The 18,152-nt window shown below is 42.2% G+C and overlaps 1 protein-coding gene across 2 annotated transcripts; it reads left to right on the top strand.

The window, feature by feature from the left end:
- The first annotated feature begins 2,679 nt into the window (after positions 1-2,679).
- On the top strand, positions 2,680-17,419 carry INIP (INTS3 and NABP interacting protein). Of its 2 annotated transcripts, none has more exons than XM_069776603.1 (6): positions 2,680-2,777; positions 3,340-3,447; positions 3,950-4,036; positions 12,218-12,320; positions 14,877-14,967; positions 16,740-17,419. In XM_069776603.1, the coding sequence occupies exons 3-6, from the start codon at positions 4,012-4,014 to the stop codon at positions 16,833-16,835; spliced, it is 315 nt and encodes a 104-aa protein (XP_069632704.1). In that variant the 5' UTR covers positions 2,680-2,777; positions 3,340-3,447; positions 3,950-4,011; the 3' UTR covers positions 16,836-17,419. The 2 variants fall into 2 exon arrangements, with proteins under 2 accessions (XP_069632704.1, XP_069632703.1); XM_069776602.1 differs by having other exon boundaries at positions 2,681-2,777; positions 3,245-3,447.
- Positions 17,420-18,152: the final 733 nt, after the last annotated feature.

Genomic DNA, 18,152 nt, shown 5'->3' with positions numbered 1-18,152 from the left:
CATTCTTTCCTGTTGTTACAACCCAAAGAGGAAATTAATTTACTGATATGAAACTCCTCCCAAAGACAAAGTATCATTTAACTTGAGGCAGGACTACATTTTCACAGAGATGCTCAGTTACTACTATGATCAATTTTTGTCACACTTGTACAGAACTGCAGAATTAATGAGTGCCAACCTTTCTGCACCTGAGTTTCTTTGCTGATGACTCCTCCTCCTTGCCCTGCTACTTCTTTCTTTTCTACCTTCCTTCCTCGATGTCCACCCAAGGACCACTGTCCACTACTTAATTCTTCTTAACAGCATTAGCTGTGTCAAAGGAGAGCCCAGTAGCTAAGCCTGACTGTCTCAAACTGCAGCTTTTCAGAATCACTTATATCCTCAGTCCTGGCACGACAATGCAGAGAAATGCACCAGGCAGGATTATTAGCTTGGGCACGGCACTGCTCTTCACTCGTGATGCTTCCCAGCAATTAAGGATTACAAGCGAGATGTCTAGGTAAAATGGACGGCAGATCATCCAAGAGAGAATAATTAGAAGGAAAAAAATAAATGGCACATATGGCAGTTCTCAAGGCACAATGAGAAATCACAAAAATGAAAAAAAACCCAAACCCAAAACATCAGAAGGAGGGACGGCGCTCAACCAGCTGTTCAGGCAAAGAGAAGAGTTGAAAATATCGCCGCTATGTGGGAAAGGCAGCAATGTTTGCCTTCCACAGTATTAACACAGCTTTAAAGCAAACAGAAAACTCCATGAGATTGTCAGATGTTTGCTGGTTGCTCAGGTGCTGGTTTGCGTTTTCATTAACACACACAAACACACAGAGACTGTTTTTACCAGGCAAACGATCTAGGAAGCCAAATTTTAAATCTGGATGTTACAAGTCCCTAGACATAAATTTGTTCAGTTTTACAATTTTCACTGTTAATGAGGCTTTGAAAAGTAAGTATAAATGCATGGACAGCCAGCATATTTGGTTAGCAGAACACCCGCTATCTCACAGAACTTGTATGCACAATACTAATGCACGCTATTTTAAATCAAATGAATCAACTGATATACTGACAGGATTTTTATACATTCTGCACACTCTCAAAAATGTAATTTATTTCTACATCATCTAGTATAGCTGGCTGCAGCAGCAGATCTTAAAAATTTTTTTTATTGCCTTCAACAATTATTTATATTTTTGGTTGTCCAGGCTAACGGACTAGCGTGGCATTTAGCACTGTGTACACCCTGTGTACATTCTTACCAATATAAATAATTCCACTGTAACTAAACCAACAGTTTTTAATAAGTCCTTTTTCCACTTTAAGCCTGGAGAGTGATGAGGTTATGAATTTCTAAGACTTGATGGAAGAGGAAGCAGATGAAATTAAATGCCCTGCAGCACACAGAACGTTTGACTACCAGATCCAGGGTCACCCCTGCCATAAGTGTCATTTGCTCAGAAATGCCTGTTATATAAACCACCAAAATCTCAGTATTAAAAAGTTTAATGTCCTGCAGTAAAAGCACATCTAACTAGAGACACCTTGAACTAAGACTTATTAAACAGTAACTGATTTTCTGTACTTATCTTTAAATTCGGTTCTATTAAAAAAAAAAGGCTTTATTTCATAAAAATTGCTTACTGCCTTAAAAAAACCACCAACCTTGCATATAAAACTTAAGTAGGCAACGTGACTGATTTCTTGGCTAGCTGGAGGTCAGCGCTGGCCCCATCTGTTTGCAGCCCGTTATATATTTATTGCAGTTCATAAGAATTGATTTTACTCGTGTATGATCAGAGGCACAGCTGCTAAGGGCCACAGTTCAAATCACTACTCGGCTCGGTGTGAGACAAACCGAAGTATTTTAACCACAAGGACGTAAAACAAAAGTCACAGATCGCCGCAGTTTAAGGCTTACCCTCCAGGACAGCCTCGATCACTGAAGAAAACACACTCTCACTTATAAAGCTGTTACCTGACACTTCAAAAGCAAACCATGCATTAGTAACATGAATGCACAGCCCCTTCTGCAATTCATGCCGAGTAATCATTCCTGCTGTGTTCAAACTCAAACTCCGTGGCTGTGATAAGAAATTAAACAACCCTCTCCCCTCCACTTCCCGCCCCCCCGGCCCCCATTTAACTGTGCTGGTGCCTGAAGTCCCCTTTAGTGTCACCCTCACGCTTGCTGCTGAACCCCCCCGCACCCAGGCCGACGCCCCTTGCAGGAGCCCTGCAGCAGAGACCGGAGTTCAAAGCCTGAGCTGAACACTTACTGGCGCCTAACTGAGCCTCGCCACGCACCAGCCCGTCTCCTCCGGCCCCGACCCCTTCGGCCAGGCTCCGCCCCGCGCAGCACGGCAGGCCGGCGAGGGCGGCCCGGGCAGACGTCCGCCTCAAAGCGGGGCCAGGCCGGGCCGCCAGGCCGGGCCGCCATGCCGGGCCGGGCCCCGCCCGCCGGCCCTGCCCGTTGCCTAGAGACCGGGGGCGGCCCCGCAGCGGGGCGGGGGCGGGCCCGCCTCACCCCCGCTTGAAGCGGACTGGCCGCTCTCACCCGTCCGTCAAGCTACGCGACGTGAAGAGCTTGGCCGCCGCCCGGCAAGGAGTTAGGCGGCGCCGTCGCGCGCTGCGTGCGTCATGCGCCTCTGCCGCCAGCTCAGTGGCTGCGGCGCGGCGGGGCGGGGCTGGGTGGCGCGAGCCAAGTTGGGGAGGGGGGGGGTTGGGCGGGATGGCCGAGAGGCCGGCGGGCTGCGGCTAGGGCCGGGCGGGGGAGAAAGGTAAGGGGCAGGAGCCCTCGGGCAGGTGGGCAGCGGGAGGGCGGGTGACCGGCCGGGCCGGGCCGGGGCGTCCCGTCCCCGCCGGCCCGGAGAGCGGGAGAGTCCGTCCCTTGTAGGCGGCGGGGGGGGGGGGGGGGGGGGGGGAGAAGGGAGAAGGTGCGCGGGAGAGCCCACACGCGCGGGGAGGGGTGGGGGTGGCGGAATGTGGGTGGGAGAGCCCATTCCGGCAGGCGGGGGCGGGCAGCGACGGGAGAGCCCGCTCCCGGTCCCCGCCTCCTGGCCCAGGGGACAGCCCCGGCCCTACGCCGGCCCGCCGCCTGTCAGCGGCCGGGCGGAGGCGATCGGGCGGACCCGGCCTCCCCGGGCGCTTCTCCCCGGCCCGCAAGTTGCTCTCGGAGAAGCGTGTCGTGCCCGGTGTGGCTGCTCTTAATTAATGCCGTTGTCGACTTACTTTTTCGTTGCGCTAGCGTTGCTGCTCAGGGACCCGCAGTTCCGGGGTGTAACTGTTTCCTGGTCTCCTGTCAAAATCTGACCGAGACTTGTGACTCGCGTTTCCCCGCAGGATTCGGTGCTCCCATCCCTCCCCTCCACCCGGCTGAGCTGGAGCCCTTCGCCGCTGCACTTCACAGCCTGGCACCTTAATGGAAACAGCAGCTGATCGTGGCCCGAGGTGACGTACGGCTGAGGAGCGGGCATCCCGTTTTGTTTTGCCGCAGCTGTGAGGATGGTAGCCTTTGGCGGGCCTTGTAGCTGGGATTTAAATTGGCTTTCCTCAAATAATCGGTTTCCTTGAGTTGGAGCCTGAACTGAGGCCTTTCAGGGCTTTAGCATTTAAGGAGTGTAATGCTTTAACGTGATTCTGAAGTGCACTCTGACATACTTCGTCAGGAAGAAATTGTGTTAGGAAAAAGCGTGTATGACTCCAGAATGACTCTAAAGGTTGTTCTTAAGTTACTAGACTCTGAAAAAGAATTGATCGCAACTTCTGATATTTCAAGCTAAAAATTTCAATCAGAACAATATAAATAGTGTTACATATTTTAAGCAATATGCATGCTGTATTTGGCTTGTGCTTTGTAACAGTTGCCACATTTATAAACCCTGTAACAGAATGAAATCCAAGCTTTTCCTTTAAAGGAATACGTTTATCTTGTATTGTGCCTGTTTTGCAGATATTTGTGGGGTTAAAAGATTTGAACTGCAGCTGAGTAAAACAAGGGCTGAAAAGTGAAGGATGGCAGCAAATCCTTCAGGACAAGGTAAGTTTTAATCTAAGTATTCAAGGGGAAAGGCTATGTACAAAATGTCAGTGAAGTCACCAAAACTGTAAGTTTATTTACAGAAAGCAAAAAGGGAAAGAGAGGCAGGAAGGTGGGGGTGAAAATAGCAGAATGTGAGCAAGCCTTCTGGGAGAATTATTCACATTGAATAATTGAAAAAGACCACTGATGGCAGGGGAGCTCTGAATTACTGTGCATTCCTTCTTGCTCAGGTTATGAAGTACCTGTCACGCCTGTGGTGCTGTGGTTATTTCCTGAAGTGTGTTTATGACACTTAAAACGCTTAGCGTTGAACATGACTTGCAGCTGTTGCGCTTCGCATCAGGGAACCGCCAGAAGTCGAGTATATTCCATGTCACAATGGGAGCAGAAAGACCCAGGGAAGTAACAGCAAAGACAGATAGCAAGTGGCCAGGCCTAGGAGGAAAAGCCAAATAAAATCATAATGCTAACTCCGATGAAATGTTTCTTTGTATGATGACTCATCTGAATTGCATCCATAAAATCGTTCAAGCTGTGGAAATGATCCATGTATCTAGCCGAAGCACGTGCATTAGAAGGAGCTGAGAGTCTGGGGGCGGGTCGGTCACACGGTAAATTGAAGGAGGGTCTTAAATCGCCCTCTAGAGGTGCTTTCTGGAAATCTTAGTGGAACTCTGAGGCTTGTCTCTTCTATGGAAGAGCTGAGGAGAAAAAAAGCTTCTCAGATATGGCTCTTCACTTATCGGTTATGAGAAATGAATTCAGAATTCAGTTTCCCAGCAACCAGAGACTTCTTCATGCACATTTGTGAGTGTCCTTATCCAGGAAAGCAGTCCTACAAAGCTGGGTGTAGTTAATTCTGAAGTGCTGATGCTTTGAAGGGGTGCTAGATCACTCGTGTGGTTCCCTCCCCTCCCTCTGCAATGGCTCTCTGCTTTCAAAACAAATACAGAAGAAATGTGTTGGTCCAAAAGACAGATTTTTCTTGCTACCTGACAAAAAGAAGGTAGTTTTTGGAATGCTTATTGAGCTTTTGTGAAGTCTTGAGAGAGGAGTACTGCAGATGGCAGATAGTCTTTTTGCAAATTCTAACTCTGAGAAGTTTTTGGTATGTAATGGTAAATCTTGCTTTATTGTGTGAATACCAAGTCAGCATCCTTGCAAGGAATAAAATACTGTCATAGAGACTTAAAAGCTACTTTTTCTTAAATATGTGAATTTACTGAGAGGTTGGGTTGGATTTTATTGCCAGAAAGCCTTTGCTTGCCTCCACATTCCAGAGGCTTATAATTTAATAGACCATTGGAATCTGCTTTTATACTTTGAGATACTCTTTAGAGACTCAATAAAGGAACTGTTTCATTATCATATGAAAATTTTTGCACTAAGCAGGCAAGAAACACTATAAAGTTTAATCACCCAAATGAGCCTATAAATAATATACCTAGGAAAATTGGAAAGGAATGGGTAAATATTAGCAACAGTTCAAGGCGTCTATAGGTACCGTTCAAGCAATTCATTCTTTCATTTCCCTCTTCTTGGATAAAAGGAATAGGGATTTACTGAAACACTCACTGGAAGGTTTATGAATGGTAGCACTTAACTCAGAACTGTAAGGATGAATTAAACATTAGCCTTCTACACAGGTAGACTGTGTAATTTTTTCTACTGAGTTGTTTCTTTCCCTTTAATGAGTACCAGGTATTTTCCTAGGAGTTAATTGAGTTTTCTGTTAATTGGGAGATTCAGACTACAACGATTAAGATTTTGTGGACTGGACTTCCTTTAATTCATTGGCTTCTTAGGAAAGTAGTCTTTTAATTAGAATTTCAAAGATGAGGAGCTACATATGAATGCAGCAAACCTAAATAGAATTGCATTAAAGCCTTACTTCAGGCTGTTAGTACCACGTGGAACTGATTGCATGAGACTGATTACAGTGTTTGAAAGAAATGGAAAAGCTTTTAGCATGCTGTGTATTGTCCACAAGATGAGCTCATAGACCAGAGTGGTAAATCTGGGAGGGGGTGAGGGGGGGATGAAAATCAGCTTCTGAATTACAGAAATTACTTTCAGGTGCTTGGTAATACACTGCTTCTGCAGCAATACTTCACAGTACTTGTGCAACATGCATTAATAAGGCTGCTCTTGTAATGCTTTTGCTTGTGCACAGCAAGGCCAGAGCATACCTTGCATGTTACTAAATTAAAGATGCTGTGTGTGAGCTCTCATAGAGGAAGCCTTCTGAGATAAAAGCAATGTGACTGTTCAGGAAGGAACTCTCCTTTAGGTCCTCAAAGGTGAAACAAATACAGGTCCTGCTTCAGACAGGGCTGAACTTTTCTGAAAAGAAGAGTTCTGGTATGTTGGAAGAACCAAGCTCTTTAAATACATACAGAATTCTAAGCTTCAGGCTGTAGCAAATCTACAAGGTCTCTTTCTGTCCTGGCGGTTGTTTATCCTTTTGGCTTAAAGGTATGTGAGCACATTCGTGTAACACAGTGAGCAGCTGATATAGCATTCTGTTCACAGAGTCTGTGTTAAAATGGAAGATTGTGCTGTTCTGCCTTGATTTATGCCATCATCTACAAACTTTGCTGCTCTGCATCTGAGTCTGATCTGTGTGCAAGCATAGTACTTGAGGGCTGTAGCATATCTCTTCCCTGGAGAACTTTGTGGCCATAAAGCAGTCAATGACTTGCATTCAGCTATGCAGGTAGCTGTTTTCTGGAGGGACAGATGAAATATATTAATATATATCTTTTAGGAATTCAAGTTAATTTACTGAATTACTAATATGCCTTTTGTTTTGTTGTCACACAACGTATATGAAAAGTATATCCGAATGTAAATTGTTACTGAAAAGTATTGATGGGCAGCAGACTATTAGGTGATGTTTTGTGATGTCAGTAGTTACAAGCAGAAGAGGAAATCAAAATACAGTTACTGCATCCTTTTTCCCAAGTATTGTGTGTTTAATAAGGTCTTTAGATTCTGCTTGTGAAGAGGTTGCTGCCTCACTTCATGAAGGCTAGCATTTATGAAAGCATGCACTTCAGTAACAAAATTCCTGTGAAATGGTTTCTGAATTGAGCAGGTGGAACAGTGCGTAGTGACAGTGCTATTTCATGTACAGACACTTCTACTTGGAAAAATGGTTTCAAAGCTGGATGTCTACTCTAAGGTATCTTGAACACAAAGTGGCTGTGGGCTCTTTTGTGCTGTTGCACATTTTATGGACAAATGATAAATAGTCCGTATTAAAAAAAACTTATACATACTGTGAATTTGAAGCAACCAACAGATCAGGGAAAAGATATGAGATGAAAAGCAAGAACTTAAAGTAGATAAAGCTAATACTGTTTCTTGCCATGCAGAGTTAGCTAGTAGAACTGACATAGATATCAGTGAGGTAGGGTGATAAGATTAGGTGTTAGGATTAGTTGGAGAGTGAAACTTGCTGTGAGCTCTTAAAGCTATCAGTATCAGTTGGCAAGGCTTCAGCCTTCTCTAGTTTTCTGCCTTTCACATGCAAAACATCAACAAGCAAACTTTTAGCTCCTGCACAGAACACATAATACAGTGCTTGATGTCAGAAATAGATGTGTCAGAGCAGGTTTGTATTTTGAATGTCCTGAATCTGCTACCTTAGAGATCCAGGTGCTCAGTTTGACATCTGACACTGCCATTAATCTATCTAGCTGCCTTGAACGGGTCTTTTTGTGTCGGGGCTTTTGTGTCTGCAAAGCAGAGAAGAATATTAATGAACTGCAGTAGTCATGAACTGTTCAAACTCAAAATAGTAGTGCTACTCAGCCCAGTTAAGGGAAGTGTAAACTTAAAGCTTTATTAAGAAGTTGCTGTGTTTGAAAGCCTACACTTCCTTTTACAGATGAGAATCTGTAAGGATGGCTTTTTTTCATGTCTGCATTTTTATTACTAGAAAGTGGAACAGATCTGTTAAATCTACAGATGAAAAATTACTTTGTAATTGAAGTAGGAATATTCCGTAGCTGTTTCAAGTTGGTCTTTATGGAAGCACTTTGGGGTCCTGGGCAGGGAAAAATCTAAATGGAAGTCTTGCTTATGTATTGCCAGATATGATTGATTATTTTGTAAGGATGCCAGATTTTCTCTCTAAAATGGATTTCTCATGTCCCACCCCCTCCATTGTTAACTTTTAAATGAACAGGTTTTACGTTGCATTTTAAAAAAGTTTAAAATAGCTGTAGGAACTTCACATTGCTCAGGTGAGGAGCACTAACATGTACGTGTTGGATGTCCTCCTCCATTTTCTCAAGTAGGGTTTTTTCTACTTACCATTAACAAATTCTCTTAAATAACTTTTTCAATACAGCGGGTTGCTGATGGGTACTGTCTGAATTCTAGACCAAAATACTAATTATTTTTTTAAACGCTCTTAGTAGAGGGAGAAGAAAAGGAAATAAAAATACTTGGGTTTCTTCTGAATTTCCTCTAGAGTTTATGCCATAAGATACTATAGCAAGTCTCGTACTAAAATAGAAGACAGTGATAATCTTGCACAGTTTCTGATCATTTTAAAAACAGCATTTAAAATTTTATTCTTACACATGCCTCAAGCCTTTCTGAATCATACCATCTGCTTCCTGCTAAATATAAGCATATTTGGTCTTTATTTTTTAGCTGACAGCAGCTTATATTAAAAAGTGGTCTCCTTTTTCTTGCCTCAATTACCATATCATCTGAATTCCAAGCATACATTTAGATTTATGCAGTTTGGTGTGAACAAGCACTAGCGGAAGGCTGCTGAGTAATATGTCAAGTATTAAGGTTTTTTTGGCTGAAAACCCTAAAGAATGAGCATACAGACATGATCACTTTAGCTCAGACCCCTTTTAGAGGGACTTCATTCATCCTATTACGGCATTGTCTCCAGAATTTACAAGAAAGTAAAGTCAGAGCTAGCTACAACTCCGAAATGTTGAATTTTAGCTTGTTAGCAAGTTCTCTCAGCGTTTGTGTCTCTTAGAGCACATATTTAGCTGTGTTCTAATGTTTCAAACTCATTGCAAGTGCAGGGTGTTCAAAAAAAGATAGTGTACAATACCTGAAGAACAGAGAAACGTGGAAGACTGGAATCAATATGCTTACAGAACAGTGTAAGCCAGTGTAGCCCAACTTTTCACTGCTGGAGCCATGCTCCATCACTGGTATGTCTATTATCCAATCCATTAGCTATTACAGTAACCAAAGGTATATTTTCTCCTTCCCAGGGTATTTGCCATAAGGCTGATTGAACATATGGGTCTGTTGTAAGCCCCAAGAATTTGGTTGCATCTATGCTGTCTATCAAAACTGTGTTGCCTCCTTCCTCCATAAGCCATACCAACCAATGCTGCGGTTTTTCTCCTGGCCTCTGTTTATATTTCTCTAAAAGGTTTTTAATATCCTCAGGGGAATAATCTTCCATCTAATCCTGCCAGATAAATACACCATTAGGACCAGCCACCGCCTTCCGTTTTACAATGGGAGCGGCTCACTTCCCTGACTCAGGCACTGCAGAGGTCGGGGGTGCTGCCTCTTCCCCATCCATCTTGGTGGAATCATCGTCACCACTTTCCCATATATTACTGTCCCATGTCTCCGGATCCCACCTGGGGTCAGTTACAATTGCCCAGACATGATGACCACCCTTTGGCTTTTGGGAGCCCTTTGCCTCTGGTGGGCTGCTCGCACTGCGAAACGGGTAGCGAGATTGGCACATTTCTGCACCAACTCCTCCCGCTGTTTTGTTTCACTAAGGAGGGCTTGTTGTTGTACAATTGTAGTCACTTTAAGCTCCCGCAACTGATTCTCCAGCTGTTCAACTTTTGCCTCCAATTCCTGTGTTTGCCCCCATTGTACTTTATAAGCAAATAGGAGGGCACCCCCCATCTGCCCAGCATGCTTAAGAGGGTCCTTCCCCTTTGTATGTGATGTTTCTATGATCCCTTCCCAATATTTTAAAACCTCTATAGGGGATTCATTAGTCCATGGTTCTGGGCATACCTGAGTACAGGTTTCCCACTTGTCCCAAAGGGTGTTCCAGGGTCCAACCTGGTCTCTCAATTGGGGGTGCCAACCCACTGGTATCCATCTCAGATTTCCAGGGCATTTTTAGAGCCATTATGTCGAGTAAGCAAAAAGCTCTTTCCTATATCTTATACAAAAAATTATAAACTACTCCACCGTGTGTCAAAGGTGTAGTACACCTGCAACGGATACAAAAGAATTTTCTAAAAAATCTAGGGATTTATTGAACAGAGAAAAAATGTGCCATCTGCACCAACCACAATCTATATTAACAAAACACAAACAACTCCTACACAAGCAACAAGGACTCTGTCCTGCGGTTATCGGATTTCTCTCTAATCCTTCATGCAGGGAGCCTCACATTTACTCCCTCTGCAACTGAGTGGCGCAACCAACGGATAGCTATCAACTCCACTATCCATGTCCTGCCCACTTAAGTGGGTTCCAGTTTTAAGTGGAACTAGTGCCATGTGAGAAAGAGACTTTAACAGACGGCAAAGTAGAGATTAATTAAATTTAATTTAAAAATCTGTTAACAAATGTAAAGATGATTATGGGTGATCTTGCATAAAACCACAGTAAAATGTAATTGAATGACTGCTCCTTTCGAGAACTCTGAGACACTGAGGCTCAGGGATGTGTAAGGCATAGTAAAAGAAAAAGGTGAGGGTTTGATAGCAAGGCAATACAGATGCAAATTATTACTTAGAGCTGAAGGTTCCAACTGGATAATTTTCTCCTTTATTGAGCCATGCTGATGAAAGGAATATTGGATTATGTAATTGAGCAGCAACAGAAGATCTCTCAAAGGGAATGAACTTTGAGTGCAGCTACTGGAAATAAATTTGAAATCATTTTACCTTGACATGCTAATACTCCCCGTAAGAGTTAGCATGTCTGGCCTTCCAAACAGCTTGTGGGCTACCATTTTTTAGTGGTGGTAGCACTAAGCTACAGCACTCAGGACAGGGATGAGGGCACAACACGCAGCAGTTTCCAATGGGAATAACTTTGACTTTTTGTATGAAGGAAATAAAGGAGATAACTTGACTTTTACATCTTGTTTTTATATGACAGTGTAGTGGCTTGATTTATAGAATAGAAGCTAATTAGAGATTTTAAAAAGGGTATATTCTTGACATGAGGAGTGTCCTTAGTGGCATAGACATCTGTCTGTAAGAGTCAGCTCTGTAGCTGTTGTCCTCAATTGTGCTGTACAAGCATACTGGGCAACAGCAGGGACTTGTGCATCTGGTTCATTTGGTGGCCACAATGAGATCCTTTACCATGTAAGAGTCCTGTGTAGGTACAGTGTCAGTTTTGCCGCATTTTCATTTAGAAGGCAACTTTGAAAATACAGAAATGACAGCTATTTTAGGCATTGTCTCAATTCCTCACCCCTTCTCAACTATACAAGGTCCCTTTGGGAGAATGATGTACAAAGCAAATAAAGGCCACATTCTCATATTTTGTCCAGACAGTTTAATTTTGTTTCTCTATTCCAGCATTGTGGTCATACTCGGAATAAGAGTAGTGTGTATATGTAAGGACATCAGAATATTAATCCCAAAACTTTTCTGCATAGATTAAATAGAAGGTTGCAATTTTGTGTATAAGCAGATGTGCAAGCTTAGTGGTTGTCTCATTCTTACCTGTTACATCTATAAAACTTGTATTATAGTTTGAGCTCACTGGCATGACAAATTAGGCCTTGTGAGTATACTACTCCATTATTATCATTGAATTGTACGTTCAGTGACTGCATTTTAAATTTAGAACCTGGTAAGTTTATCTGTTTTTTGAAAGGCAAGTATTTGATCGTGTATCGTGTTTATAGCTCCAGAGCTGGCTTGGGAAGGGGTAAGATATAACTTAAGATAGAAACCTGTATTTTAAAATGTATTAATATATATGATAGCTTCAGGAAGCTATTTTATGTTGCAAAATGAGAAAGGGAAAAATGAAACCTATTTAGTAATAGCCTTTCAGATGGGTGCAAAGCTTTGAAGATTAGTGTATTCATCATAATGTCATATTGTACAGAGACTTTTAATTCCGCAAGGTTAGAGTTGGGCCACAGAAATCAAGTAAATCTCTCTAATATTTTTCTGTCATTCCCACCAGGTTTCCAGAATAAAAATAGGGTTGCAATCCTGGCAGAACTAGACAAGGAGAAGAGAAAGTTACTTATGCAAAACCAGTCTTCCACAAATCACCCTGGAGCCAGGTATTTTATGTTCTTAGACCTGTTTGGACATCACTGATTACATCAAAGGGGGAAAAAAATAGCAAGTGAGCTGTAAACTTACATAAACACTTGTCAGAAGTGTTTTCTGACCATCCTCAATAACCAGTCAGTGAGACCTTGCACTTTAGGAACATACTAGTATTTAAAATTGTTTACAGACCCTGAATTTTGGCTTACATAATTTCCATTTGAGAAGGGGAGAAGCAGATATGCTTACTCAACTGTATTAAAGTCTACCTTAAAGAAGAATTAGGGAGCAGGCACTGAGAAAGCATTTAATTATTAAGGTAAAATGCCCTAAGGAATGGAAGTAGCAGACCATTAGGTTCAGGGTACTGTGTGTTTAGAGAAGAACAGTTACAGCAGGGAGTGAGTTATCCTTGAAATTCCCTGTGTGCCAGACAAAGCCAGTTTATGTTACTGCAGATCTTCTCGTAAAAGATGCTGTGTCGTAGGGATGATTCTACACCATAAGGTTATTACACCTATCTAATCTGAGTTTAAGAGCTGTCACGGATTTCTCCCATTTAAGACAAAAATATTAGATTGTTGTCATAAATCAGTAACTAGAAAATCACATGCTGGTTTACATGGAGAAATTGAGATAGTTGAATTTGTGGGTTAGCATGAAGTGAGTGCGGTGCCATATTACAGACACATTGTGTTACATGCAGTATCTGTACAAGAGTCAAATACTCTGAATAGTCTTGAGTGCTGCCTGTGTCTTTTCTCAAGGAGATTCTAGGTCACCTTTAATTCCTTCATACTGCCAAAAAGCATGCAGAATATTTGAAATCAGCGGACTTAGATCACTGAGTGACTCTGTATACAGTTATTATTCAAGCAAAATTATTGATTAGAGAAGAAAATAGAAGTGTCATGCTGTTATGTACAACCCCTGACTCCTGGCAACAGTGTTTCCATACGTTATTGCAAGTCTGGCAGAGTTTCAGGGAGTGCTTGTTTGCTTTCGTTTTTCTTTAGGAAAAATAACAGTATACGCTATTGAGCAGAATTAGAATTTACTAATTTTGAAGGTGGGGATGAGTGGGAACCTACAAAGCAGCAGTCAAACTCTCTGCTTTGGCATGGTCGGCTGATGTGATTTTTGAGAAGCTGACAGTTCTGTGGCAGGGGTGTTGTGCCACAGGTTTTGGACCACAGAGTTGTCAGAAATGAGACCACAGAAATTACGCAAACTTGACAGGAAAGAGCTTGATGTACCTAAAGCACAATAGTGGCATGGCCAGTGTAAGGATGAATGAGTTAATTAATTTCTGGCCTTGGCATTTGGGAATCCTCTATCCAAGAACAGAATACCTCTCTTCAAAAGTGTCAGCTTATGATGAATCTTTAAGATTATCTACAGAAACCATATTGAGAAGTTAGAGGGTACAGAATTAAATGCAAAATAAATACCTTCAAAATAACTGAAAATACTATGTTTTAAATAAACTGAGTAATACTTTTCTCCAGCAGTGAAGCTTATCTTAATATTTGTCACAAAATCTGTTCAGAGGATTGTTACCTAGTTTTCATTGTGCATTTAGGCATAGATTTGGCTAAAGGTCTTTTCATGAGTATGGCTGCTTTTGAAAAACTGATTTACTGCATCAGCTGTTAACATTGAAGCTGCTGGGAAAGGTCAGGTGATGACTATGCTTGGATCCCTCATTGTCCTTCATACTTTCGTGTCTCTGACTGAGGAGAGCTGGGCTTTCAGCACCGATCTCCAGAGCCAGTTTCAGAGGTAGTTGCGAATTGCCTTGCAATACAGCTCTAATGGCAGTCCTCACTGATTTCTACCTGGAGGATGGCTGATCATGTTACTTATATAGAGCTGGGAAAAAAAGGTTGCTTTTTATTTCTTTTTTGGTTAACAAGGTGGACAAGTCTGAAGATATAAAAGCCAACAAAACCTATTTAGAAATTTTAATTTGAAACCTAATTATGCTGCACTGAGATAGAGAAGCAAAATCAATTTTAGGTAATCTATGCTATCATCAGAGGATCATTATTTCAGTTATGTCAATAGGAAGCTCCTTTACCATAAGCAGTGATCTGCTGCCCACCTGCCAAAGAACTGGTCTTATACTGAAGACTGCTGAGCTCTTGTTAGTGCTTATGTTTATTGCAGTTGTTTAGAACAGTCACTGAGTGACTGAATACCGGTGAAAACACAAAGCTGATGTTTTAAAAACAGCTGACATTGTCTAACATTGCACCCCAGTGGTTCCACTGACTTCAGTGGGACTCCACCAATGAGCAAAATCCACAACAGACTTCAGGACTGTGACTCTTCTGGGTTTAGTTTGGCATCGGTTATTTATGCTAGGTCAAATGATACAGCCATGCTCACTCATTTGCCTTTTCTCTCTTATGCTAACAAACAGTAATTCCAAACAATAGTTAATAATTGTCAAGCCATGAGTCAAATAAATCGTGAGCTGTGGAAGTCATGGAATCTATGGCTAGAATGGCAAGGACACGTTTTTTTCTGTGGTATGTGTCATACCATCTTGTTCTTTTTCGCAGCATTGCACTTGCAAGATCACCGCTGAACAAGGATTTCCGTGATCACGCTGAACAACAGCACATTGCAGCACAACAGAAGGCTGCACTGCAGGTAAGCTGATGCAGTCAGGTAGAGTTTAGCTTGGCTCTGTTGTCGATGTGCATCCCTTCAGAGAGCAGTCCTGCACCTAGAGAGAATGAAAAGCCCCATTCAGAGGTTAGGTTTCATACATTTCTGTATTTGTCACAAATGAAGTTTCTTCTTCTCTTATGATGAAAGCTTAAATCTGTCAACTCATTCTCCCTTGATATGGTTGTAATAATGTAGCCTACAGTATGATCATAGCTGTTTTGTACATCTCAGTCAAGAGTCAGTTTCATCATACTTCTGAATGTCTCATGAAGTGTAGGGAGAACTAGCCACATGGATTTGCTTGATTGAATCTGAGTAGATGCCAGGTAGATACCGTGCAGTTACATACAACAAGGTTGAAAGATTTGGAGAACTTGTACGTTCGCAGACTTCTATTTGCTGCTGTTTTGCTTATGTCAGGCAAGGTTGATTTTGGTGTTGAAATTGGAAATGGAGCAGGAAAGCCAGTACCTGGCCACCTGCCTTCCTGGCTCTCTAGACAGCATGATTTGGCATAGGGGACAGGAATGGGAAAAATGTTGAGATGCAAACTAGCAATGCTGTTCACGTATCCTATGCCTTGTTGTGTTTCTACTACCCAGTAAAAGCCCCACATTGCTTCCCCTAAAATGAATGGGAGCAGAAGTGAGCTCTGGGTGGTGTCCTCTGTTGATGACAGAACATTGTAGGCTGGAAGGATCCTCTGGAGGTTTCTAGTCCAGTGCCCTGCTCAAAGTATGACTAACAGCAGTGTTGTATTAGATTGTTCAGAGCATGGTCCAATTAAGTTTTGAAGCTCTCCAGGGATGGACTTCTCACAGCCTTTCTTGGCTCTGAGTCTGACTGTCTTCTCTATATACTGTCACTGGGTATCTGAAAACAGCATAAGATCTCCCCTTAGCTTTCTTCTTACAAGAAGCTCAGTCCTCTCACCATCTCCTTGGGTGTTAAGAGCTCCAGGCCAGCCCCCAGCCATCTCTTCAGGTCTCTGTTGGACTTCCTCCAGTTTGTATCTCAAACTGAACACAGTGTCTCAAATGCAGCCTCATGGGTAGCTTCCCTTGCTGATGCAGCCCACTGTGCTGGTAGCCTTTATCACTGCAAGGGCACACTGCTGGCTTAGGCTAAATTTGATACCTAGTAGGGCTTTTCCCTAGTGGTGGAAGGAAGGAATATGCAGGCTCACTAGCTTACTGGAGTCCAGTCTTTGAACTGGGAAGGACTACATAGGATTTTAAAAAGTATGTCTGGAGCCATAAGCAGCAGCTGCCTTCCTCAGTTGAACAAGCATATCTAAATCACATAGGCAGGATGATGGTGTCCCATGTTGTACAGGAGTGTGTCTGGTCACATGTCATTTGTACATGTGGGCTTGGGTTGTGTGACACTACTGATGCACACTTCTGGCAGTCATATGTGGCAGCTGTCACAAACCAAGACCTGTAAATTGGTTATAGATGAGAATGGAAGCATGGGGTCTAGGCAAAGGAGAGCAATCAGGAGTTCATTTACCACTCTCCCCACCTCCATGGAATTTGCTGAAAAAGGAGCAGCAGGGAATGGCCAAGTTAATTCCCTTGTTGGGCCCCATTCAGATGTGGCTGATCTAAAATGCTGTTTTTGAATTTGACTGTCAGAGCTGAGGAGCAGACTGGCAGAAATAAATAATTAATGCTGCAGAAGCTATAAAGTCTTAAATTATATCAGTGCTGCAGGGAGTTATGCTTTAACAAATGTTTTTCTTTTTCCAGCATGCACATGCACATTCCTCAGGATACTTCATAACTCAAGACTCTGCATTTGGAAATCTTATTCTTCCTGTCTTACCTCGACTTGAGGCAGAATGAGGAATGTTGTTTCTCAGAACTGCAAGGTCTGATTTTTGTCCATAGCAGGAACTGTCTGACCTTTTAATTTCTTTTCTTATCTTAAAACCCGTTTTCTTCTGGATTTTTGTGGTTGCTTTTTGAGAGTGTGAGCTATAACAATGAAAAAGCAATGTTGCTGAACAGCAATTTTTATCCTGTATTTCCATTCTTCTGTCAGGTCAAAGTCAGACTTAAGACTTCCTTGGTGCATAGCGCTTGCTCTTCCCTGTTTCTGTGCTTCCTTTAAATAAATGTCCAAACCAGAGTCATTAAGAGATGCACACTCTGTCAGCATTTGTGTTTCTTTTTATTGTGTACAGGTATTATATTTGACTTTAATGAAAGACAAAAGTTACTTTTGTCCATCAAAACAAGACACAAATTTATCAAAAGCATCAGTCAGTCTTTTTTTTTCCTTTCCCCCTCCCTGTATGTGCAGGAACATGGCTAGTGTACTGTTTGCTGTTGTAGTCTCATCTAGTCTCAAGTCCTTAGATATAGTGTGCCTGCCTCTTACTTTGTTTTGTGAAATATGAAAATGAATTAAAGTGGGGAAAAAGTAATTGTTTCAAACAGTCTTTTAACAGACGAAATAAAAGAAGTCTTTTAAGTTCTCTGAACACTTTGGATGGAAGGTGTTGTCCGCAAGGACAATTCATTTTAAAAGGTCACATTTTTCTAGTCATACCTCTTTCAATACTTTGTGTGTTTCATTTTTGTTTGCTTTCTTTCTTGCTGTTTTTATCGGTAGTAACCAATTAAAGCTCCAGGATGAAGGAAAATCTGTTGATCTTTTGAGGTAAATTATTTTTGAATTGTGATCATGCTACCAGGATAAAGTAACTTAGAGTGAAAAATAGACCTTACATAGATGTTCTTATATCTCCACAGCTTTACTAATACAATTATACTAGTACATTGATTGTTTTACGTATGGAGGCAAGTTTTAGAAAACAAAAAGAACAAGAGAACTTAAGTGAGAACCAGAAATCAGAAAGCATCTGTTAAATTGATGCCCATTTGAAGCAGCTCCATCCTTTGCAGAAACTTTTCTGTCCCATGATGTTTCCAGGGTTGTAGTCTACAGATTTCCTTAGTGACATTTAGGGTATCTTGTTTCCATCTGCAGGGGGTTGCCTGATCCCAGTAAGCACTACTGAACTGTAAGCACTGTTAACAATTCCATTCCTCATGAGTACAGAGTGAGAGCCAAGAGATTGCTGCAGGTATGAGGAAAATGCCACAGCTCTCATATACCTTAGCTGAGTACAGACCCTTGCAGAAGCTGTAGCATAC

This window comes from Haliaeetus albicilla, chromosome Z (assembly GCF_947461875.1).
Source record: "Haliaeetus albicilla chromosome Z, bHalAlb1.1, whole genome shotgun sequence".
Classification (NCBI taxonomy): Eukaryota; Metazoa; Chordata; class Aves; order Accipitriformes; family Accipitridae; genus Haliaeetus; species Haliaeetus albicilla.
The sequence above is the reverse complement of the archived record's forward strand: the minus strand, read 5'-3'. Positions and strand labels throughout refer to the sequence as shown.